Source organism: Trichosurus vulpecula, chromosome 1 (genome assembly GCF_011100635.1).
Source record: "Trichosurus vulpecula isolate mTriVul1 chromosome 1, mTriVul1.pri, whole genome shotgun sequence".
Taxonomy (NCBI): Eukaryota; Metazoa; Chordata; class Mammalia; order Diprotodontia; family Phalangeridae; genus Trichosurus; species Trichosurus vulpecula.
In genome coordinates, this window is record NC_050573.1 from 55,810,236 (window position 1) to 55,837,309 (window position 27,074).

The 27,074-nt window shown below is 40.6% G+C and overlaps 1 protein-coding gene across 1 annotated transcript in view; it reads right to left on the minus strand.

Annotated features, from left to right (window-relative positions):
* The window catches only part of ELL (elongation factor for RNA polymerase II), a 150,723-nt gene that overhangs the window by 42,549 nt on the left and 81,100 nt on the right, over window positions 1-27,074 (minus strand). The window contains exons 2-4 of the mRNA XM_036763604.1: window positions 24,993-25,040; window positions 6,950-7,071; window positions 6,191-6,354 (exon numbers count right to left, since the gene is read on the minus strand). Of these exons, the coding sequence (XP_036619499.1) occupies window positions 6,191-6,354; window positions 6,950-7,071; window positions 24,993-25,040 (334 nt within the window). The remainder of the gene's footprint in view (window positions 1-6,190; window positions 6,355-6,949; window positions 7,072-24,992; window positions 25,041-27,074) is intronic.

Genomic DNA, 27,074 nt, shown 5'->3' on the forward strand with positions numbered 1-27,074 from the left:
ATCAGGAAATGGAGGCTCAGAGACGTTAAGTGACTTGCCCATCAAGTAAGATCATGTTTGTCAAGTGCCTACCACAATGCCTGGCACATTCTAGGCACTTAATAAGTGCTTATTTCTTCCTTCCTTCCTTCCCTGATCACAAAGCCACTATCATAGGAGGGATGTGAGCCCAGGTCTTCAAGGCTCCTTGGCTCAGGACTTTCTTCACTATTCCATTCTGGTTTTTTGCACATAGTCAAGTAGAACAATTTGGAACCAAAAGACTTGGGTGTTAAAACTTGATACAACACTTATTCATGTGACTTTGAGCAAGTCACTTACATCTCAGATTCCTTTTCTGTAAAATAGGGACACTAATACTTGATTACCTCATGGAATTCTTATAGAGCAAAAATACTTTATAAACTCTGAAGTGCTCTAGAAATGTTTTGTTCTAAATTAATACCTTCATTCCTACTTTCTGAAGCCTCTTTTCTCACAATTCTGCCAATTTATTGACACATTTTCTAAACATGAAACAGCTACACAGCAAAAAAGTTTCCAGCATACAGGAAATCAATGCATTTCCTTCCTGATTACTATCTGACTTCTCAGCTTCCACTGTTTGGCTTACAAAACAATAAGCCAGGGTCAGTTTCACATTTAGCAACTCACCACTCTGTTCATCATGGCCTTTGGGAGGAAAGGAAATATATATGGGTCATGTGACTGGGGAGAAGAAAAACCAGCTGGCTTATAAACATCTGAGATACTTGACCTTCCTGGGTAAACATTTTTCTTCTTGACATACGAAAAGTCCCTAAAGATATGGGGCTGGGAAAAGGGCCCACTGTCCTGCAGTCTATTGATTTCTGGCCCCTCCTTTCTTTGCTCTACCTTCTTGTTCAAAAAAGGTAGATAAAGTTAGCCTCTTCTGAGACAGACATAATTTAAACCACAGCAGTAAACAGATGTTTCTTAAATAAAATGAAACATCTCTGAATACTACTAAGGAGTGAAATATGGACTCCCAGCTCAGCATTTTTCCACTATAATACACTGGCCTCCAATAATAAACAAATCTGACACTATCAGAATCAGAAGGGATAGCATGAATGCAATAGAACGTTCCTGTGACAATGAATATGAAGAATACAGGGAAGCAAAAGACTGACGCAAAGTAGAGTAAACAGAACAAGTGAAACAATCTACATGGCCCACAATAGCATCAAGGGAAAGAATACCAACAAAATCCCCAACACACTGTCATTACAATGACCCAACACGGCTCCACAAAAAAGAGAGAAGACAGTGAACTTCTCTCCTTTCTTTGTACAAGTGGAGAACTACAGGTACATACACATACAACGTTGGACTTGGGTGATGCACACATTTAATATGGCTGAAATTCTTTTTCCCTCCCTTCTTTTATGTTCTTTATTACAAGGGATACTTCTGAATAGGAGAGGTATTGGGGAGAGATACATTTAGAAATGAAGATGAGGTTAAAGATAAAATAGATAGACAAAAATATTTTTTAAAATTACTAAGTACCGTCATGGTTATATAGTCCAACTCCTGCCTAAAGGACCAGTTGATAAGGTAAAAAGTCACATTCTGAACCAGTGGAGGAAGTCTCTACAATGACGAATTCATGGAAGTAGCCACCCAGTGGTCAGATGACAGTGTAGTTGGCATAGTTCTCAAATGGAGATTTAGAGTAAGATGTGAGGAATAACTAACATGCTGGATGACAGAACTAGATTCAAAAAGACTGGCAAGATAGAACAATAGGCTAAATCCAATCAGATAAAATATAACAGCAATAAGTATTAAAAATTTGGGTACAAAAAAAATCAACTACGCAAGTATAGGATGGGGTAAATTTAACTATCAAAAAATAACACGCGGAAAAAAAAACATGGATTTTAATGAACTACAAAGTCGACATGAGTCAGTGGTGTGACAGATCAGCCATTAGTGTTAAAAACATTAAATGTTATACATGGTCTTACCATATGCACTCTGTCCTGATCAAATAACATCTGGAGTATTGCAGAATGCACCAGGGCCATATTTTAAGTTGGACATTAACATGCTGCAACACATCCGAAGGAGGGTACGACCAATGGAGTAAGGGAATCTCAAACCTCCCTCAAGAATCTACATCTGAATCATGTGCACAAGGATTTAAGACCTGAATCCTTGACCCCAGAAGCAGTGGCCAACACTGAACTGCAACAAAAAAATTTGGCCTGATGTAAGGAAAAAACTTCCTACTAATTTTGGTTGTTCAAAAGTAGGAATAGGTTGCCTCAGAAGGTTACAATGTCCTCATTCCTGGAGACCTCTGTATTCCCCGATCTTAGCACAGAGCCTCCCTCATACATACCAAGTGCTGAATGAATGCTTGTTGACTGACTGATCTAAGCCGAGGTTCAATGACCACTTGTCAGGGATGTTGAAGAAGGTACTCCTACTCTGAAATCGGTTTTACTGGCTATGACCTCTGAGATCCTTTCCAACTCCAAGATTTGATAACCCTCACAAGTGGTCATAAAGCTTCTGTGCCTGAGCATTCCCAGGCCTAAAGAAGTGACCCCTTCCTTTCACACTCATCCAAATGCTCTCTAGAATGCCTCTTTCCTTGGGTTTCATGAATTCCCACACAGTGGCTATTTTTCTGAAACACAGGACTACTCCAAGGTGTCTAACTAATCTGATCCTCTAAACTGCCACACCTGGAGTCAGAAGACCTGGGTTCACGGTCTGACTGATACTTTCTAGTTAGGGAATATCAGTTACTTTCACCTCCACATACTCAGATATCAAGTTCACTTTGTTCACTATCCAGACTTTACAGAAGACATCTAAAGTCACAAGTCATTTTTGTCCCTTTTCCAATTTATTTTCCTCTTTGAATAATATACTGCAATCCCCAGGGCTCTCCTTCTGTATCAGCTAAAATAAATAATGCACATTTAAGCAGTGGCTTCATGGTTTATGCCATAGTGGAGAGAATACTGGGTTGGAATCAGGAAGACCCTAATTCAAATCTGGACTTAGATATTTACTAGCTGTGTGGCCTTGAGCAAGTCATTTAACCTCTGTCTGCCTCAGCTTCCTCAACTATAAAATGGGGAATATAACACCACCTACCTCCCATGGCCTTTCCTCAAATGTCACAGGTCTGTATATTCAGCACTATACCAACTGTCCATTGCACATTTCAAATGGTTAGTTCCAGAGACAGCTCAAACTCAACATGTTCAAAACTTTCTCTTCCCTCCCCCAACCAAACAACTACTGTCAAATATGTCATCACTCTCCCAGTCTCCCAGTGCTATCCTTGACCCCTCACACTTCTTCACCCCTTACATTCAATCAGCTGGCAAATCTCGCTGTTTCTATCTCCACAACACATGACCTATTCTCTCTATTCAAACATCTACCACCTTGGCTCAAGACTCTTGCAAAGCCCTCCTGATTGGTCTCCTTGACTCAAGTCTCTAGTCTATCTTACACACAGATGTCAAAGGGATTTTTGTGAGGTACAAATCTGACCACATCACTCTCCTATGGTGCCACACTCTATTTCCTGTCTCCATGACTTGACATTAGCCATTCCCCATGCCTGGAATGTACTCTCTATCTCCACCTAGTAGAATTTCTCTCTTCCTTATACATGAGGCCCAAGTACCACCTGTTACATGAAGCTTTTTGTGATCTCCTTAACTGCTACCTCTCAAGCTACTTTTCATTTAACTTCTTCAGATTTATTCTCTTTATACTTATTCTGTGGGCATGGGTGTATGTATGTGCATGCACGTATGTACACACATAGGTGTCTCTTTGTTGTCTCATTTGTGTGCTTGGAGTAGTCCCTTAATAAACGTTAGCTGACTGACAGCTATAGAGGAAGTTGAGACCTGAGAGGTGATTTTTCCAAGGCAACAAAGTTTTTAAAAAGTTAACATCAGGATTTCAGTTCTTCTATATGGTTTTGCCTCTACACCTTTATATGCTACCTTTCCCCCACTAATAATTCAAATAAATGAAAATGTCATTTTCAATATTTCATGAAGTTCCTTAAGAAAACTGGAAGAGTTATGAGACCCAGCTGCACCAGAACAGGGAATAAGCAAGTTGGGCTGATGGAACAGGGCAGATGCAGGTGGCCACCACAGAGCTGTGGCAGAGAAGCAATGCAAGCATCCTCTCAGAGCGCACTGGGATTACAGCTTCCTCAGCTGAGTACCAGAAAGGACCCTAAAGGCCTTCTTGTCAAACCCTGCCATTTTACAGATGAGGTAGCCAAGGCTCAGAGAGCTCAAGGGCACACAGATAGTAGAAGCGATAAAGCTGGGATTCACTCTTGGACTCTCTGACTCCATGTCCAGTGGTCATGTCGACAACCTCACAGCCACCCCCTCTGCCAGGCTAGTCTAGGACTAACCCTGCAGGCCCCATCTCCCCCTTCCTTCACAACCAAGCTAACTTCATGAACTCTACAAAGCCTTCCTAATCAGGACAGTCTAACGATTGTCTTCCCCTTTAGGGTACCTACAGAACCTGCTGCACCATGTATATGGGCAAAGATCTTCAGCTCTGTACATGTGCCATCTCCCCAGAAGACTGCTAGCTCCTTAAGAAAGGCATCTCTTTGTAAGGTATTCGTCATCCCCCATAGCTTAGCACTATAGTGTACACTCAAATGTTGGAAGGATGTTCAGAATAAAAATGTTCAAAAAATTACTTCTAAGAAGTAATTACTAGTACAACATCTCTAGTATTCCTTCCCTCCTCTACTTTCTATTGCCATGAACACCTGCAGTACAAACCTTTGTCTGGACAACTGTAATAGCTTCCTAACCCACCTCTGAATCCATCTCTCTTCCCTCCAATCCATCCTTCATTGCCACCAAGTTAATCTGACCACAGTACCTCCACTCAAAATCCTTCAATGGCTCTCTATCATTGACCATGGTGGAGCCTAGTATTCAAGACTCTCTCTGATCTGACTCTAACCTCCCTTGCTAGCTTCTGTCCTACCCCTCCCCTGTTAAAGTTAAAATGCCTTACTCTAAGCAAAATGCAACTCACCCTTTCTGGACATTCTCTGTTCTAGGACTTCTACTGAAACATTTGAGGCCTACTTTTTCCCCATGATTCCTCCTTGACGTTCCTAGCTGATATTGCTCTTTATCATCTGATCTCACAGCCTTTTACTCTTCTTATACATCGAGAATAGTTTAATTTATATTCATCTCTGTAAATGTTTTATTTCAACTACTAGCAAGTTAAGTCCTTAATAGTCAGGGTTGTACATCATTTACCTTTATTTAAATATGCAATAGGGTGTGTACTACCAGAAGCTGTAATATCATCAGTACAGGTACTCCCTCACTGACATAGATCATAATTCCTCTTCTTTGGTTGGTGTATCCATGAAAATTCATTGCTGAGACACTGTATTATCAATCCATTGTCAACAGCACTGCATATGGCCTTTCCATCACCAAGTCATCTTTGGTAATGACTTTCTCTCTCTACTGCCTTCTCCTTGTGTTACGATTGCTACAGAAATCTAGTGACCAGCCACCCCAGGTCGGAAGGAGCTGTCAGAGCTTGTGCTTGCTGACGTCATCTTTCAGAATCAGGGTCACCTGCCATTCAAAGACTTGAGTCAAGGTGAACAAGTGAAAAACACAAATTGAAAAACGTTAACTGTACAAATCTTGGTTTCCTTGTAAGTAAAACTGGGGTAATGCTACTACCAATCTCACAAGGTTGTTATAAGGAAAGATTTTTGTAAACGTTAAAGGACTACAGAAATAGATTTTACTAAGATTACTATCAATAGCATAAAATGAACACTGTGCATCATGAAGTTAAGAGGGTAAGGTCTCTTTCATAAAGGGTGATTAAGGAAAGGCTTCCAGGAAATGGCATGTGACCTGGGTCTTGGAAGAAGGCAAGGATTTCAAGATGCGGAAATGGAGGGGGTTCTGAGTGAAAGCCTGCCTGCTGAGGTGTGCAAGAGTGTAATAAGTTCTGGACCCAGAAAGTAATAGTTTGGCAAGAGCATTCACTGCCCAATGAAGATGGGCAAAGTGGTGTGGCATGTCAGGTTATAGAGTTTAACTTTATTTTGGAGGCATTTAACATCTGATGAATCCACATGTAGCCCTCAGATGATCATGCTCCTTACCGATATAACGAACTCCTGGTTTAATGACAATGGCACTGCGGCTGCGGGTCTCTTCCTCAGCTTGGGCCATACTCTGCCGGGCTTTTTGGTAAGAATCATCGGTGGCACACACAGTAATCTTGTCCTGTATACTGCCCAGGCAGTCCAGATGGACATTTCCATTGCTGAAATACAAATAAGAGACTGAGTACTGCACTTTATTAGCAAATAATTGAAAGGCAAGAAACCTATGAAGAAACTCCAAGACTTGATCATTTCCTGGAAGTTGACACTTGCCCTCAAACGTCTCCCTCCTACAAATTCATTTCAAATAGAAGAACAGTAATTCAACCACCAAAGAGCCTATTAAGGTTACTCTCCAGCATGTTACCCCAGACTAGAACACTGAAAAACATTCCGGGTTACATACACCCCTGACTAGACAGCTCAAGGAGACCTGGGTTCTAGTGCCAGCAATGCTACTGATCCACTGGCTTTGGGCAAATCAACTTATTTCCCCTCTCTGGGCCCCAATTTTTTTCATCTGTAAAAATGAGAGGACTAGATGGTCTCTAAGGTCCTTCAACCTCTGATATTCCATATTATGAGTTTCGAAGTTGCGCTTAGCTTGAAAATTCCACGATTCTGCAACCCTGGAGTACATGTTTTAAAAACAAAATTTGGTTTAACTGTAGGGAGAGACACAACTTTCAAAAGGACAGGTAACACCATGTCAATGCATATTTGCATTAACACTAATTATTCCATAACATCACTCACCTGGACACATATTGCTGGATGCAATCAAAGCTCCCTTGGGGGCTATCCCTGCCAATATTTGAAAGATAAAATGTGAAAGTTCGTACTTCTGTTGGATAACCAGGCCGGGGAATTGTGATGTGCTGTTTGGAAAGGGAAGGGGAAAAGTGTCAGTCACTTGGAAAGTGGCACTGTGTGACCTTTACTTAGGTTAACCAAAAAACCATTGGTTAAACCATCATTATCATCATAAGCCAAGACCAACCTTAATAATGACAAGAACTAGTATTTATAATATAGCACCTTAAGGTTTGCAAATCGTTTCGCATTATTGTCTCATTTGACCCTCACAACAACCCTGGGATGTAGGTGCCACTACCACCCCCATTTTACACTTGAGAAAACTGAAACTGAGAGACATTTGGTGTCTTGCCCAAAGTCACACAGATAGCTAAGTGTCAGAGTCAGAATTCAAATTTGACTCTTCCCAACTCTACATTCAGCACTTTATTCACTATGCCAACTAACTGCCTGACCTTATGAATTAATAAATTACTCAATCCACAAGAATCATTACAAAGAGTAATTTCATTTCTCATCCATCTTTAAATTTCTCTTTTTGTCATAATATCTGCACAAATAGCTATCAAGCTTTACCAAGATCATAAGATAAATCCTACGTAAGTCCCCACTTTGGCCCCTGCAGCTCTGCTTTTCTGTTCTTTACTCAGACTGTTCTCCCACCTGTACCCCTGCTCGGAATCCCTTATCTGTTCACATTCTACCTAGATTTTTAGATGCCTCACTCACATGCTCTCTCTTCCATGAATCTTTCCCTGTTCTCCTTTCCCAGACAAAAGGGATTCTTCTTTCTTTGAACTCTCAGAGCACCCAAAGTTCCTCTTCCTCACCCCTTTTAGATACTTCTATTCCTCTCATTCTCGATTTTCACATCTCACCCAGAACCTAGTGGAGAGTGGGCCTTTAATAAATGCTTGGTAAATGAATGATGACAGTTTCAAGGGCAAGATGACTTGGATATGGAAACACCATATGTGATGCTGTTGACAAGTAATTATGTCTAGCACATTCCAGACTAGAAGGAAGATGGTTGGGATAGAGAAAGAGAGTTTGTTCTTCTCTTTAGCTACTGGCTTTCCATTGTAAAATCATCATTATATCCCTAGGTCTCTTAAAACGTCAAATTAAAAAAATATCACTTGCACTTAAGGGGAAAAAGGTCACCAAAATTTCTTCTTCCTGTCTTACCTAAAAGCAAGAGGTTAAACATATTGCTTTGATTTGGGATCTTAATGGTGGCAGGGTTTTTTTGGTTTTATTTTATTTTTTTAAAAAAGCTAGCCAAAGGAGTGCATATGAATTTAATCCTACATTTTAAAGACACACTGACCTAAAAAGTATTTACTGGATGTCAAGGGGAATTGAAACCAAATAATTAACTGTTCTGTTGTCAAAAAACATACTTGAGCTAGGAGGCAACAGGATATAAAACCAAGAACACTGTCCTATGACAACACAAGATGCCTAAGGGTTCTAGGCCCAGTTCTATCATTCACTTCCCATGAGTAATGGGCAAGACACTTTATCACTGTAAAGAAGGGAAGGAGTTCCCATTTTGACACTGTATTCTATATTCTAGAATACATTCTAGCTCTGACACAGCCTGGATCTCTTCTCCCCTCCAAAGCTAAGATTCTGTACCTACCTTATTTATGCACCAAGTATTTCACTAGAGCTCCTGCTGCTGATACACTACTCACTGAACACATGTAACCACCCAGAGCAGACTTAAAATAACCCATTTACAGATGTGACTTTTGTTCTCAATTACAACAAGTCATTCGAAACATACTACACAGATGACTGAGTTTCAAGTTTCTGAAAATCATTGCCAATCAGGGGTTCATGAAAAGCATCAGAAAACCACGGTGTGTTTCTAGTTTGACTTTTACTCATAATTACCCCAAATACATTAACTGGAAGCAAATTCTAAGAAATCATAAAATTGGGGGAAAAAATCAAAAGCAACTCCTGATTGAAACTGAAACCACTCATATGAACTACTTTTTCAACCACTCTCTTTGATCCTCTTTCTTTTTACCACCTGCAAATAAAACACAATGTCTTTGCTAAGACAGAGCTCTTTTAGCCTTTTTAATACTAATTAAAACTCCCATTTCTATAGTGATTTGCAACTTTTAAAATACTTTCCTCACAACCACCACAAGAGGAAAAGGTCACACATTTGGCAAAAGAGGAAATGGAGGCTGCCCACGGCCACACAGCTACGAAAAAGGTGGAGCCAGGATTTGTACGAGGGGTTCTGATTTGAAATCCTAAGATTCTAAGTCTTGTACCACAGCAAAATGGATGGTGAATAGTATGGATTCGGCTACAGAATTCTATCACTACAATTTAGACTGGCAGAGTCTTAGGGGTCATATTATTGTTGTCTTTAAACCCTCAAGGAGGGACCTGTCATGGGGGAAATAGGTAAGAACAACAGAACCCAAAGCAGTGGGTGGAAGTTGCAAGGGCACAAATTTCAGCTCAAAAGCAAGCAGGGACTTCCTAATCATCAGCGCTGTCTAAACATGACATGACAGTAAGTTCTACATCACTGGAAACATTCACGGAGAGAAGAGAAGATGACTTGTTGGAGACAGTGTGTACAGGAGATTGTTGCTGTAGCTAAGGACTACGCTGTGTAAAGCTGGCTAAATCGTACCTCTCCAAAGGGCCCACTTCAGTTCATTTTCTGTATAACAGAGGCATTAAACTAAATTACCTACTGCATACTGTAGTAGGAAGGGGAAGGCATGTTTGTTAAGTGTAAGGGTTGAACTAGATCCTTTTAACCGAAAGATTAACCATATACCTTTGGTTTTCCTTAACCAAAGGTATATGAAGGCAAAGACAGAAGGTATCTTTATGTTGCATTATTTAATGAGGTTAAAAAAAAATCAAAGCTAAATCCCTAACAATGCTTTGTTCCCTCAGCTGGAAAGCACAAGATCACAGCTGGGGGGGGGGGGGAGCAAGTCAAAATGGCAGTATGTTTCTTTCTGAGGGAGAACTAAGGACTATAAAGAGGTTTGGGTTATGTTCCATTAAAAGACAGGATCTCTCCAAGGAGCTCTGACAGGTAAAGTTCCTTGGAGCCTCTTAATATGACCTATTTTGAGAGAAGGGTTCAATTTTAGGAAGTTTCTGTTTTAGATCTAGTGTCTAACTTCCCTTGATATCCTATATACACATAAAAAATGGTTGCGATTCAAGGCCTGTTACCTCCATGTGTATGGCACTTTCTAGAAGACTAGTAGCCAAACTTTATATTAACAGAATTTTTTAAAATATAAAAAAAAATGAGAACCAACAGGAAACCACAAACCAGTGAGACGTGGTTGAATAATAATTCGAGCAAAGGATTGAATCTCTCTCAGTAGCATTTGAAGACTAACTCAAAATACTCTGGAAACTAAGCATTCTGTTCAAATATTCCAGACTGCAAGAAACTCAGCCAACTTTTCAGTTGGGAACAAGTGGAAGAGAACAAGCATTTATTTAGCACCTGCTATAATGTCAGGTGCTATATTAAATGCTTTACAAATATTATCTCCAATGATCCTCACAATAACCCTGGTGAGGTAGGTGCTTTTAAAGACCCCATTCTTGGGGGCAGCTAGGTGGCACAGAGGACAGAGCAGTGGGTCTGAAGCCAGGAACACCTGAGTTCAAATTCAGCTTCAGACACCTACTAGCTATGTGACCCTGGGCAAGTCACAGAGCTTCTCACCTGTAAAATGGGGGAAATCAACAGCACCTTCCCTCCCAGGGTTGTTCTGAGGATCAAATGAGGTAATATTTGTAAAGCCCTTGGCACAGTGCCTGGCACACAGTAAATACCATACAAATGTTATTATAGTTGTCATTGTTCCTCAGTTTGGAAAACAGAGGCAGAGGGGAAGTGGCTTGCTCGAGTCATCCAGCCAGGTAAGCATCTGAGGCCAAATCTGAACTCAGGTCTTCCGGACTCCAGGCTCAGAACTCTATCCACAGAGCCCCCCACCTATCTCTGTTCTCAAATTCTTGCCAAGAAAAATAAAATTGGGATGAAAATGTCCAGCTCTGGAAGGGCCCTTCAGTGAACACGACAGTCAGCCAGTGTCACACACACATAAATGAGGCTATGCAGGAATCTTGTTCTCTCTACTTCTGCTTCAATGTCCTCTGGGTCATATTTTACTGCCTCTTGGCACCTAAGTGTTATTCTGAATTTTGAACTTCCAGCATTCAAAATATGCACCACTTTCAAGCTAACTCCACAGGCAGTAAGTACTTGGTGGCAGGCAGGCTCAGGTTTCTCCTTCTCAGCCCTGACGCTAACTGTGTCAAGACAAAGACAGTGATGGCATGTTTTCAAACTGATGGATGATATGAAGTGAGAAAGGCCAACCTCCATCACAGAACTTGGGCCCAAAGGAGGCTTGGTAGACCAGGAGTATGAAGCAGATCTAACAAAATAAAATATAATAGGGACAATTATAAAGTGGGTTTAAAAAATTAACTACACAAGTACAAACATAGGGCAGACTTGGATGAATGGTGATGCAAAACAGAAACGCCTAGAGACAAGGACTCTCAAAGGACTGTACAATGTTGGATGTTACATTATTGCAGACTAAAGAAAACATAAATAATAATTTTGTTTAGATATTTTCCTTGCCCAGATATGTAATGTGGTTAAGTATAAGATTAACAAAATACACAAAACATGCCCATTACACAGACACACAGACACAGACACACACACACCCCTCAAAACATGCCAGACCTTGAACCTCGAAGGTGGGAACAAAGGGAGAAGCGAATAAGCAATTATATAGTACCTACTATGTGCCAGGCACCATGCTAAGCACTTTACAATTATTATCTTATCTGATCCTCACAACAACCCTGTGAGGTAGGTGCTATTATCATCCCATTTTACTGGTGAAGAAATTAAAGCAAACAGAGGCTAACTGACTTGCTCAGGGTTGCACAGCTGGTTAAGTATCTATGGTTGGATTGAAAGGGTCTAGGCAGAGTGCATTTAGGTTTAGGGTTAGGATTAGGTATCTTTCTGATTAAAGGTCCTGTGTTCTTGGTGCCCCAAGCAGCCCAGCTAGTGGACAGACAACAGAACTAAGAGTCAAAGTGTGAGGATCAAATAAATTAACATATGTAAGGCATTTTGCAAACCTCAAAGTGACATAATAGCTGGCTATAAACTCCAAAAGAAACAACTCAACAAAACTAGCTGCGTGTACTGAAGGGAAACAACACATGTATTGGTCCCCCAGCCCTCTGAAAGCATCATAGACTCCCCTAGATGGGAGTCAATTCCTCACAGCAAAGCACTACAAAGTTTGAGAACCCCTGCCCTAGAGGTGCATTTCCATTGCTTCTGCTCTTCTGAGAGGCACCAGTGCTGGAAGAGATGCAGGGGGCAGCTGCCCTGGCAACCAGGCACCATCACTTGGCCCATGGAGGGCCCAGGAGGAGCTCCTGGGGTCCTTATCACAGAGATTTTGTGAGAATCAAATCAACCAACATTGTAATTACCAAGTGCTAACTATGTTCCAGACACCATGCTAGGAACTATGGGCATAAAGACAAACCAAACAACCCAGCCCTCAAGGAGCTTATAGGCTAAGGAAAACAAGTACACACAAGCAGATACAAAAAAAAATATGCCAAATAAATATGAGGTCATTTTTTTTTTGGTTTGGGAAACCTTAAAACTCTATATAACGTCTGCTACTATCATTATTTAGAGAATCTTCAGAGTTTAAAAAAAAATGGATCTTAGTTCCTTTTCCTAGTGGTGCAGTATTTGGAATGAGGGAAGGAATTGTCTTATCTATCCTCTGCCCAGGTTGGACTCCCAACCACAGAATTGTTCTGGGTATCTCCTTTAGGAAGGAAACTGACAACATGGAACACAGCCAGCAGAGGGAAACCAGGATGTTGAGGAGAACTGGAAATCAATCCATCAAAAACATTGGTGTTAAATGTTATTTACCTTAGAGAAAAGGAAACTTAGAGGGGGATTCAAGGGATGCCTTCAATTATCTGAATGGCAGTCATGTAGAAAAGGGTTTAGGTTTCTTTTGCTTGGCTCCACAAGGCAGAACTAGAGAATCTTGGTTTAACATAAAGAAAATATCCCTAACAATTAGAGTTGTCAGAAAATGCCTAGTAGGCAGGGAGATCTACTCCTGCAGACAGGCGATGGATTCCTTTTTGGAGAAGCTTAGATTCTGGATGGAGGCTGGCCTGCCCTCTGAGATCTCTCCCAACTCAGAATTTACAATATTAACAATGCAAAAAATAGGTTATACTGTCAAGAAGTAAGCAGTTGATTTACGTGCATTTTCAAGATTCTGAACAACTGCTGACAGAGTCAACCTCATAGTTTAACATAATGGCAGCCTGAAGGGGCTGGGCGCTCTCTAGCCTTCAAAGAATTCCAAGGAAACCCCAGTTCCTTCCCCTCTCTGATCTGACACACATATGGGGGGGGGGGGGGGAGTGGCGGCCTCGGCTTAAATTTAAAGTCATGCAATTCCTGCACAATACTTCTTTAAACTTTTTCTCTTTGAAATCAGTCCCAAATTTAAGACTTGTGGCTCTCCCTGGTGATTTACAGAATGATGTCTGCAGCAAAAAGCACAGTCTTTGAAGTGACAAATTAAGTCAGAGGAGCTGCGGGGCATATTCAGGGAAAGGATTACAGCACAACATGGGAAGCAGGTTAACTTCAAGGGTCACAAACAGTCCTGAATGGGGTTGTTTGGAGCTGAAGCAGGCTGAATGACAGAACGTCTCTCTTCAACATTTCCCCTCATAATCACTGTGATTTGCTTTTCTGAAGTCAAAAAGTTTTTCAAGCCAAACAGTTAATTCTGGGAGCAACACTCAAAAGCAGGCTATCACACAATCTGTCCCACCCCATAACAGAACATAATTTAAAAAGACAAAAAGCTCTTTCTGTCTACGTCAGTTAAACTAGCTCTTGACTTTTCAGAGCTGTTCCTCTGGCCTTCACTGACTGGGTAATTAACTGAACTGGCCTAAGAAGGTGACAGAGAGGCGATCTTGCGGCCGCTCATACAATGCCACTTCTGCCTCCCAGGATACCTCAGCGCTGTTTAGAATCACACATTTCAATGTGTCGCTTGTTAAATCACATTGCCATATGAAATCTCCCTTCTTTGATCTCTTTTTCATTCAGTCCCTATGATGGACGATTAGACATCAGTGAAAGAAAGGCCTTACTGCTGCAAGCTCAAGTTTAGATTTTAAGCTTTTGACTAAACAGAATGAGCAGAGTGAGATGTCCTATTTCTCTCTTAAGCAGTTCTACATTACCACATGCTAACTTAGAAATTGTTTTGATTTTCGTTTCCTTCATTTCAAATACACCGGCTTTTAGAATCCTTAATTCAGCACAGCAGAAAGAGCACTAGACTACTGAGCCCTTTCAGGTCTAAGTCCCTGCTCTCTCATTTACAAGCTCTACTTTACAGCCTCAGACAGTCATTTCTAGAGTCTATCCTCAATTATCAGAAAAACAGGGGAAAAACTGAATACAACCTACCTTCCAGAGTTATTCTGAGGAAAGCACTTGGTAAACCTTCTAGTGGGAGGCTGCATGGGTATTAGAAAAAGCAATGGGCTTGCAATGAGAAGCCTAGGTTAGAATTCTGCATGAGACACTAAGCTAAGGTCAAGTCATTTAACCACTTTGGGCCTCAGTCTCCTCATTCTAAAATTGGGGGGCTATAATACCTATAAATACCTCATAGTGTTATTATGTTAAGTGAGACAATGCAAGTAAATCTTAAAAGTGTTACATAAATGACAATTATCATTATTACTAAAGTGTAAATGTGAGCTGCCATTATCAGTTAATGTTAAGGCACTTTCCTATTGTGACTTGGTGCTCAAGACCCTGATTTGCCAGTTTGACCTTTATAAAACTGTAATGTGTCATGTAAATGAGCTACTTATCTTCACAATAATAATTTGTTCTTACCATTCTTTGTACAAATGAAGGTAGTAAAGCCTCAAAGGTCACAAAGCTAAGCAGGGATAGTGTTTGGACAAGAACCCAAGTCAGTCAATTAACAACTAGAGTCCAGTGAGGGAGATGAGGCAGGTATTATCGCCACTTGATAAATGAGGAAACTGAGGCTCAGAATGATGAAGTGACTTAATAATTGCTAGCATTTACATAGTGCTTTAAAGTTTGCAAAGCACTTTACAAATATTATCTTATTTGATCCTCACAACAACCCGGGAAATAGATGCTGTTATTATTTCTAATTTTCAGATGAGGAAATAGAGGCAGATAGAAGAAGTGACTTGCCTAGGGTAACACAGATTGTAAGGATCTGAGGCCATACTTGACTCAGCCTTTCTTGACTTCAAATCTAACACTACTCTACATACTACACCACCTACTTATCCAAATCTGGTTTGTCCAAGATCCAGAACTCAGGAGTCCTGTGCTTCTTCCTCCTGTGGCCCAAGGATCAAATCCTAATGTTTTTTACATTTTTAAAATACAGTCAAATTTCCTTTGAAAATGTAAAAACCATTCTTAACTCATGAGCCATAAAAAAAAAAAAAACAGGCAGCAAGCCTGTAGTTTGCAGCTGATGCCAGCTTTTACACATACAGAAATACTGAGCTCTGGACACTGTTGGGGACTTTCAGTGAACACAGGTGGATAAGCCTCAACTGAAAAACTTGTGTGTTTTATAAAGAACAAGTTTTTGCTAACAAGTTTCAGGAGGGGGTGGGGCAGCCCAATCTTTCTCTTCTTTTTGAGGTGTGAAGCATCAGGGGCTCAAAATGCCAGATGTCCGTTGCTTCTCAGGGCTGATTCACCTATAAAGTAATTCCAAAACTGCTGTGGGTCAATTTAGACCCCACAAAATTAACTCACATCTGAGGAGAGTAAGATCTTAAAATTGCAGCTGATCTTTCAAAACCCTTTTGCCTGGCAAATGGAAATGAAACCAAGAGTTTTACTCTGGGTTAGGAGGTACCTGACTTCAAGCATTTCTACAAAAGCCCATCTGGCTATATAGTAAGGTTTTTTTTCCCTAACCAACCACACAATAAAATCCTCAAATAATAACATGTAGATTTCTTTTGAAATACACCGCTGTCAGATTAAATCGCGTGACTCAGAAACCTTTAGGAGCCCTTGTTTCCCAGGCAGCGTAAGTCCTAATTCAAGACCCTACACCATCTGGCTGCTTCCTACCTTTGCAGCCTTTCCTCAATTCCAGGCAGAATAAGAGACTCGAAGCTCGAAAAGACCTCCGCTGTCCTTCCTTATAACCACTCCCAGAGGAGGGATGCGCTCCACAACACAGATGGTTAAAGGTCTGGTATTTAAAAAGACCCTAAAGGACCAGGGAAGATTTTTGTGTCATTTGACACATACCAAGCTCTTCTTGTGTTAACTGATGCTCTGCCAGAAGCCCTCCAGGAGAACTGATCTCACTACCTGCTATCCTTTGTCCTTTGTTAATCCCTATTCTGATGCTGTTCTCTCTGCCTCCACAGCAGACCTGGAGGCTCACTACAGCCTCCCAATGGTGGAGAGCTCCTCCAGAACATCCATTCAAGGAGGCACCCAGGCCAGCCACATTCCAATCCTCTCTGGGCTCTCACTTAGGACTTTCTCTACCATGTCTCTCAAGTACCTTGGTCTTCTTTCCTCATAAGAACATAATCTCCTTCATGGCAGGGGCTGTCTCCCTTTCTACTCGTATTTGTCTTCCCAAATACAAATGCACAGTGCCTGACTCATTAATGCTCCTTGAGTATAGCTCTTGCCTTTTCCCATCCAGCTACTCCTGTCCATGAATTGGCCAGCTTAGAAGCCACTTTCTTCCCTATATTACTCACAGACTGAAATAATTACTCTCTCCTTCGAACTCCCAAAAAACTTTTATTTCCCTTCCTGCACTATCACATTCTGCCTTGTGTTATAGTTACTAGTACATGTCTTTTCTCCCCTAATAATCTATAAGCATTGTAAAAGAAGGAACGAGGTCATAGACATGTCTTAGTATCTAAGATGAAGGTTGTTTTACACTGCTCCTGACCATAAAATTAGGAAAGCTGGGCTCCAAATGCTAGTTCAATGACTTACCACAAGTCAGTGGCACAGCAAGAATTAAAAGAGGTCTCCTGGGATCCAGCTCACATGCTCTTTGCCCAGCCCCTGCCCTCACATACCCTGATACTCCCCTCACAGCTCCTCAATTTACTCATGGCCTATGTCTGCCCTCCACTTCAGCCAGAATGGTAACACCCCTAATCTTGCCATCACCCACAAATGCACTATGTCCGTGGTCATGAACTCCCTAATTCCCTTATGAGATTACAATCTACTGTCATTCCATCTTCCCTTTGCAACCACAAACTACTCCTCATTAACCGGTAACCTCCAATCCTTCAACCTATCCATCAAGTCCTTCCCAGGCCAACAATCCTGTATTAGGTACACCATCACCCCTTCCCCATCTTAACCCCTTGGTGAACCAAGTCACCTCAACACTGTCCTCCAGGTTCATCCCATAGTATATGTATTAGATCAAAGGCAGCAGATGGGAGTTATCCAAGGTTTAGCAAGACAAGATGGACAATAAAGTGGTAAGGGAGTAAAAAAAATCATAAAATCATGCCTAGAGTCCGCTACAAATTTATGCTGCATAGCCTAAACTGGACCCTCACTGCTGCACGGTCATCCTTTTACACTTCCCCAACTGCCTCATCCCACTCACCACAGCAGTTCTTCCAAACCTCTCCACCCCTCCAAACCTTTCATGGTTTCCCCTATCCCTAACCCTCTCAGCCAAGAACTTTGCTTCATATTCCACTGATAAAACTGAGCTCCCTCTTCTTCCCAGCTCACCTCACATCACCCAGATGCCTTCTGCAACTATCTCCTCCTTTACCTGTCTCACATGAAGAGACAGCTTTTCTTCTTACTAAGGCAAAGCTCTCTTACATGTACAAGTGATCTCATTCCATCCTTTCTTCTCCAGAAGGTTGCACCCTCCATTATCCCTACCTTCTCATTTATCTTCAAACTCTCCTTTTCTACTGGCTACTTCCCTACTATCTACAAACATGTCCATGTTCCTCCCATTCTCAAAAAACCCTCATTTAATTCATCCATCACCATATTATCCCATATCACTTCTCCCTTTCGTGGCTAACTCTCTGAGAAGACCATCTACAATGGCTGCTTCTACTTCCTTTCTTTGGTTGCGGCCTTTTGACTGAGTCCAAATTTAACAGAATAAATCCTTTTATTAAGAGGATTTGTTCTGTGAAGTTTAGATTCAGTCAAAGACCCTACTTGAGGATGTAGAGAGCCACATGTTCCCCACCCCTGCTCTCTTCTCTCTAAGTTTTCTGGACAATACTCTATCCTGGTTCTTTGCCTACCTATTGGGCCATTCCTCAGTCTCCTTTGTTGGATCTTCACCCAGGTCACATCCACTAACCATAGCTGTCCCCCAGAGCTCTGTCCTGGGTCCTCTTTTCTTCTCCCTGTATATTTCCTTGGTCATCTCATCAGCTTTCATGGTTTGAATTATCATCTGGATGCTAATGATTTTCAGACGAGTTATCCAGCCCTAACCTTTCTGCTGACTTTTAGACTTGGATCTCTAACTGCCCATTAGACATTTCAAACTGGATGTCTCAAAGACATCTTAAACTCAACAAGTCCAAAACTGAACAAATTATCTTTTCCTCCACATCTTACCCCCTTCCAAACTTCCCCATTAATATTAAGGATTCTATCATCCTCCGAGTCACCCAGGCTTGAAATCTAGGTGTCATCCTTAATGCCTTGCTCTTTCCCAGACCCCATATTCCATCTGTTGCCAAGGCTTGTGGATTTTACCTTTATAACATTTCTCAAAAACTCTCCCTTCTCTCCTCTGATACTGCTACTGACTCTGGTGCAGGCCTCCATCTCCCCAAGCCCAAATTACTGCAGTAGCCTGCTAGTTGATCTCCCTGCCACAAGTCTCTCCACACTCCAGTCTATTCTTCACTAACCTCTAATAAGCCATCAACGACTTTTCCTAAAGACATATCTGACCATGCCATTCCCTACTCAATAAACTCCAGTGGCTCCCTATTACCTCCAGAATCAAACATAAAATCTTCTATTTGGCATTCAAAGTCTTTCACAACACCTTCCCTCCCCTGCTCCACCTTTCCAGTCTTTGTACATCTTATGCTTCTCCACATATTCTGCAATCCAGTAACAGTGGCTTCCTTGCTATTCCTCACATGAGACACTTTGCCTCCCATTTCTAGCCATCCTTCATTTAGTGAACAAATCCTCTTATTAAGGGGAGGATTTGTTCTATGAAGTTTGGATTCAGTCAAAGGGCTGTACTTGAGAACCTAGAGGGCCACATGTGGGTCTCAAGGCCGAAGGTTCCCCACCCCGGCCTAGGAGGAAGAAAAATAGAGACTGCCTTCACTAATGCTTGACCCATAGGTAGTCTTAGAACCTTTAATAACAACAACAGAAATAATAAAAATCACAGCAGTGAGCATTACATAGCACCTACTGTGTGCCAAGCACTATATAAGCACTTTACAAATATCTCAAGTTTTCCTCACAACTCTGAGGTAGAAGTTATTATTATTCCCATTTTACAGGAGAGGAAACTGAGGCAGAGAGTGGTTAAGGGACTTGCTTAAGGTCATGCAACTAGTAAATGTCTGAGGGTTGGTTTGAATTCAGGTCTTCTTGACTGCAGGCCCAGCTCTCTATCCAGTGCACCACTAATAATAGTAATGATAGCTAGCTTTTATATAGTGCAGGTTTCCAAAGTGCTTTACAAATGTTATCTGATCTTATCCTAACAACAACTCTGGGAGGAAGGTGCTATTATCCCCATATGAGATATGGGAAAACTGAGACAGAAGGTGTGACCTATCCAGGGTCATACAGTGTGTCCATTATGTTTAATGGATAACCATGTTATTTTCATAAATTAAGACATTTATAATTTTCTCTGACATCATTCAATTGTCATTCTATAATGTGAAAATAAATCTTCAAATCAAAATGTCAACAAACATTTATTAAGCGTTTAATACCGTGTTCTTCCCCCCACCCCCACTCCTGGCTCATATACTGGTTAAGAGTGCCTATTTGTCTTCTACAGTAAGCACAAGCAATATAATTTTATGGTGCTAAGGGAAAAAATCTTATGTTACCCTGGCCTGAAAGGACAAAGCAGTGGGCAAACTCAGGCAAACTCTAAATCATGTCTAGTCTATGAACAGACACTTTACTGACACACAGGGTATAGAAAAGTGAGTGGTTTTTTGGTTTTGTTTTTTTTTAAGTATCAGAAGTGAGGCTTTGGTCATGACACAATTTCTCCATGTTTCATGCTCTTCATCCTTAAAAAGACAGGACAAGTTTTTATCACTAAGACCCCATCAGGCCCTAAAATTCTGTAATTCCATGAGATATGGAAAGGGCTTGCCATGGGTGACTAGGATAGAGAAGGGGGATTCTAAATCATGTCTCTGGACATTTTCTTTAACTGTCTCTCATGCCTGGAATACTTTCCCTCCTCATCTCTGCCTACTATTTTCCTGGGCTTCCTTTAAGTCACAATTGACAGCCCTCCTACAGGAAGCCTTCCCCAACCCCTCAATTCTAGTGCCTTCCCTCTGTTAATCATTTCCTATTTATCCTGTCTATAGATTGCTTTGTATATATTTGTTTGATGTTGCCTCCCCCATTAGATTATGAGCTCCTTGAGAGCAAGGACTGTTTCTTGCCTCTTTCTGGCAAGTGTACGGTACCTGGCACACCAGAGGAGCTTGATAAATACATATTGATTGACATCACAAGAAGAGGTTGAAACAAATGGTGATTTGTAGCCTAGAAAAATATCCCTTGAGAAAAAAATGACAGCCACCTTCAAATATCAGAAGAACTCATGAAAAAGAGGGATATTATGTTATATGTGGCTCAGCAAGGAGAATTTGAACAAATGGGTACAAAATATATGCAGGTAGAGTGCAGGTCAATAAAGAACTTCTAAAGACACAAGTTATGCAACCAACAGTGAGATAGGCTGCTTCATGAGATGACCAATTTCCTTTTCTTTTTTTTTTTCAACCAATTTTACTTTCTTTTTTTGTTCTGAAATCTCTCCCTTCCATCTCCTCCTCCCCTCACTGAGAAAGCAAGAAAAACAAAGCCCATTACAAATGTGTATAATCAAGCAAAACAAATAGCTACAAGGGCCATCTCCCAAAAAATGCCCTGATCTGCACTGAGTCCATCAGCTCTCTATCTGGAGACGGGCAGCATGTTTCGTTGTAAGTCCTTTGGAACAGAGGTGGGCCACTATGCTAATCAGAGTTCCTAATTCTTTCAAAGTTGCTTGTCTTTACAATATTGTTAGTGGAGAAACTATTTTCCTAGTTCTGTTGACATCACTCTGCATCAGTTCATACAAGTCTTCCCAGGTTTCTCCGAAACCATCCTTTCCATCATTTCTTACAGTATAATAGTATTGCTTTCATTTGCCACAACTTTATTCAGCCATTTCCCAAATAATGGGCAGCCTCTCAATTCTTTGCCACCACAAAAAGGGCTGCTATAAATATTTTTGTACATATGTGTCCTTTTCCTCTTTCTTTGATCTCTTTGAGGGTAATGGCCTAGTAGCAGGGTCAAAGGGTAGGCACAGCTGTATAGCTTTTGGGTCATAACTCCAAATTGTTTTCCAAGAATGGCTGGACCAATTGTGCCTGTTTTCCTATAGGCCCTCCATCACTTTTCATTTTCCCTTTTCTGGTCAACTCTACCAATCTGATGGATGTGAGGTGGTACCTCGAAACTGCATTAATGTGCATTTCTCTAATTATTAGTGATTAAGAACAATTTTTTTCCTATTACTTTTGATAGCTTGGATTTTTTTCTTCTGAAAACTGACAACTGACCACTTATCAGAGTTCTAGTTACCTATGTATTTCAGAAATGAGATCTTTATAAGAGAAACTTGCTGCAAAGATTTTCCTCCCATTTACTTGCTTTTATTCTGATTTTAGCTACATTGGTTTTGTTTGTGTAAAAAGTTTTAATTTGATGTAATCTAAATTCTGAGACACCTCACTGCCTATCCTTCAAGGCCTTCAAGCAAAGGCAGAATGACCCCTACACTAAAGAAAAGCTCTGTGCCCTGGGGAGGGGGGGCTGGATGAGATAGTCTCAAATTCTCTCAACTTTGAGATGCTGATTCTGATACTGGTATTCACAGGAATGCCAGATTCAAGAATTTTTTATTACTGAAGAAGAAGCTATCTGAAAGAGCATCAAGAAGAGTTATGCTTCTTTCCCAGTGCTGGTCAGGGCTAGAGAATTCCACAAAAACAAAAAGGTAGGCAATAAAACATGCCACATGGCATGGGAAAATATGGGAAAGGGAGTATAGTACAACAGTATATGGGAAAGGACCCTAGGCAACTAGGAGGTTTAAGCTCTAGTCCAAGCCCTGCTTCTTTGTGTGCCTAAACGGTATTTCTCCTTACTGGGCCTCAGTTTCTTCATCTGTAAAAATAAAGTTGTTGGGCTAACACGGATACCTTGGGTCTCTGCTACCTCTGAAATGCTGTGTTAAAGTCCCCTCCAATTGCAGAATTTTTTGATTCAACATTAGTATAAAACACAAAGAAGGAATCTTTTTGGTTTTGGTTTTTGGAGGGGGGGAAGGCAAGGCAGTTGGGGTTAAGTGACTTGCCCAAGGTCACACAGCTAATGTCAAGTGTCTAAGGCTGGATTTGAACTCAGATCTTCCTGATTTCAGGGCCAGTGTTCTATTCACTGCTCCACCTAGCTGCCCCTAAGTAGTCTTTTTGAAATACATTATTTTATTCCTCCTTAAGCAGGATCTCAATAGTATTTTAAAACACTTTCTGGGAGCTATTCATTGATATAATGACTGTTAAAATGCATTAAAGTATTATTTGTACAATCATAGAGGTAACCAAAAGCCCTTCAGTATTATTATACGGCAAGACCCTTTCACCCATCAGTACATGTAACAAATATATTGCATCGCCTGGTGGGCCTCTATGGTCTATATAATGATTTCTGTAGATGCAGGCACTAAACAAGCTCCCACACCACTGAGGCATAGTTCCAGACTTGTCCTCTGTAAAATCTCACCCCCAAAGCAGCATGAAGCTAATGAGTTTTCACTAACAGCACTAGGTAGGGTGCCATGACTGCTACCTTCAGTCTTCCCCTTACTCTCACAGACTAATAAGAACAATTTCCTTTGTTTTTTTTTTCTATTGGCACCACTGTCTATAATTATTCATCACCGGTCATTTGCTAAGCTTTCCACTCCTTGATCTTCTGTTAACATTCTATATAAACTGAGGTCACTGGTGATTAAAGCACTGGAAGGCCACAATGAAGAGTCCTGCCTGCACTTGGGGCTAAAAGTCTCAGCTCACACATTTGATTCACTGGGGATTCTGGGGTGAGTCATTTCACTTTTCTGGGCCTGCTTCCTCATTTATAAACTGGGCATGATAATAGGAACAAACATGTTTATAGTGCTGAAGGTTTATAATTGTGCTTTAAATACATGATCTCATGTAATCGCGGGGCAGCTAGAGGGTACAATGGTTCAAGCGCTGAGCCTGGTGTCAGGAGGACCTGGATTCAAATCTGGCCTCAGATATTTAGTAGTTGTGTGACCCGGGGTAAGATACTTCACTTCTGTTTGACTCATTTTCCTCACCTGTGAAATGGATATGCATATAACCCTCAAAGGGTTACTATGAGGCTCAAATGAGATAATATTTATAAAGTGTCTAGCAGAGTTTCTGGTGCTATATAAACGCTTGTTCCCTTCCTCCTCCTTCTCCATCCTCACAACCACCCCCAAGAGATAGACACCACAGGTATTATTCACATTTTACAAATGAAAAAACTGAAACACAGAGAGGTTAAGTTATTTGCCCATAGTTAGTTATAGAGGCATAATCTGACACGTAATATTTTATAAATAATACTTCTTTTTTAAGGCTGGTACTAGAATCAAAGGCAATAATCTGTAAAATGCTTTGTAAATCTGAAATGGGAGACAGCGACATTATCATCACCTTCATTTTTCAGAGCCTGGTACAATGCCTTCCATAAAAGCAGCAGTCACTTAACACATGTTTGAACTGAATTACAGATGAAGAAACTGGGGGTCAGATCAGGTGAAGTCACACAGTTGGTTAAATGACAGAGCCTGGATTCAAACCCAGGTCTCTGGCTTCTAGTACAACACTCTCTCCACTAGTCTAGGCAAAATGGAACATAGCAAGGAAGGTACCAGAAGAAGGTGAGAGATCTGGAAACCATGACACAAGGAAAGGCTGAAAGAAAAGCTGGGGATAGTTAGTGGGATGGAGAAAACTCAAGGCACACACACATATCTATTTGTTGTTAGATATCTAAAGGGCAGTGATGTTAAATGGGAATTATTAAATTTATGACTCCACAGGACAGAACTAACTAAGATCAATGGGTTGAGCAGTTAGAGCCAGATGGACACACAATTTCAAGAACTTTCTAACATCTACAACTAACAAAAAAAAAGGACACACTATAAATGGCCTGATTTGTCAATGAAAGTATTCAAGCAGAGGCTGGAGGCATACTTGTTTTGTTTTTTTAGTTTTTATTTTTAATTCTAAACTTAAAACACCAAATAAAATGGGTACCTGCAGAGACACAAGAGAACAGAAAAAGAGGATTGTACATGAAATGAAACCACAGGTCTCAGTTATGCACAGCTTGCTTTTGTTTTTAAGTATATAATACAATCAACCTGTAGTTTTCACAGTTGCCAGATGACCCCTTATCAGAGATACTGTAGAAAGTTCTCTCTCTTTACCCAAATAAAAAAGAACTTACCCCTTGGCTTCCTTGAAATCGGATCGATGGTCTCAAAGCAACAGATTCCTACAAGACAGGGGGAAAATATGCATTGGTAAAAGCATGCAGAAATTTTAAGATTGATTAATGTTATATCAGGAATAACACCATTTTAGAGAGATTTTGCCTGATTTTTTAAAAGTTTTAACTTTGTAATTATACCTTTAACTCTGCTTGAGAGACCCATGGCATGTTAAGAAAGTTGTTTATTTAGCACCTAAAATACACTTGCTTCAAGGCAAATCATTTTGCTCCTCTGGGAGTTCCTTTATTTAAAATAAGGAGGTTAGACCAGATGACTAAAAGTTGCTTCCAGCTCTAAAATTCTTTTATTTAACTTTCTAGATCAGTCAAGGTTTGTTGAAATTTTTGAATTCTTAAAGAAAAAGATTATTTCAACAAGTTGTTTAAGCAGCCCAATGACATTTTTAATTTGCATAGCAGACTTACTATGAGGTAATCATGATGACTCATTATCCAAGAATCAAGTTTTTCTTCTGAATCATTAATAATTATGCGACACATGGCAGAAGATAATATTGGATCTCTATATCTAACAAAAAAAGTATTAAATCACTATTCTATTATCACATGTGTTTATACACATAACATGATTAGTTCTGGAAAAACATCAAAATTCCTGCTGACAACTGCCTGCCCTGCTAACTAAATCATGGGTTATTGGTATTTATAATAGCTCCCCATTTCTGTGGTGCTTTCCAGTTTACCAAAGGCTTTCCTCACAACCCACTGATGTAGGGAGTATAGATACTGGCACTTTACAGATGAGGAAACTGAGGCCAGAGAAAGGAAGTGACTTAACAAAGGTGTAGATTTCATTAACAGGTGCTGGTAGCCAGCTAGAAAGGGATCTTCAAGAATTAAGAGTCCAAGCTATTTATTTTATAGACCAAATTCTCCTAACTCTAAGTCTAGGGCTCTTGCCAATATTCCACACTATGTATAACTTCAGGCTCTATTTCAAATCAGTTTGATAATCCTTACTGAGCACCAAGAGTAAACAAAGTACTGTGCAAATATAAAAAATTAAGACCAGACACCCTCCCTTTACCATCCATGAGTGTGTGTGACACATGCAAAACTAACTGATATCAATGTCATGGCTAATTGTAATTAAGTGGGCAAAACAAAGCACTATACGAAGCGTAAGGTGAAAGGTTTTTTTTTTCTTTACTGCCTTGAAGTGATCTGGAAAACCTTCATGAAGAAGGTGGCGTTTCTTTTGGTCAAAAGGATGGGTGAAGAATCCAACAAGTGGAGAAGAAGAACATTTTAGGGACAAGAAAGGCAGTGAGTAAAAGTATTGAGGGAGAAACGTACAGAGGGTGTTTGGGAGACACAGAGTGGTTCAGTTTGCCCGGTTCTACTATTTACTTATACTGTCTTAACCATGGAGAAGGTATGAACCAAGGAGATAGCAAGGTTAGGGATAAAACGATAGTAGCAGCAGGAGATGTTGACCTCTAAGCATAGAGCAGACACAGGAAGATAAGCTGATGGGACAGAATGGGGGAGTTACACTTGGCCAAGTCTTCAAACAAAGTAATGATCTTCAACTACTTTAACTGCTCCTACACCAGACACACCCAAATTCAAGTACAATTACATTACAAAGATAAAATGTATACAAACGGTGACTATGCACTCGCTTTTACAAATTTCAGGTTCCCTAGAACATGAGTGCTGCACTTTGGGCATTCAGCAATAAAGACATGTACTGCCAATTCCAGCCACAGATCCAAAGATTAAACCCTATATAGCTTTAGCAGACTACTTCACCCCTGGAGAGGAAAACATGTTTTGACCAAAAATAGTCAAGCAGCATGGTGTATTAGAAAGAGTAATGGATTTAAGGTCAGAACCAACCATGCTGGATCATAGAAAATCCTAACTAGAAGGGAGTATAGAGATGATTTAAATGCAGTCCCTTCAGTAAGTGAGTCAACAAACATTTGTTAAGCACTTGGTATGTTCCAGGCACTGTGTTCCAGGCAAAGAATACAAAGAAAGGCAAAAATGGTCCACACCTCCAAGGAGCCC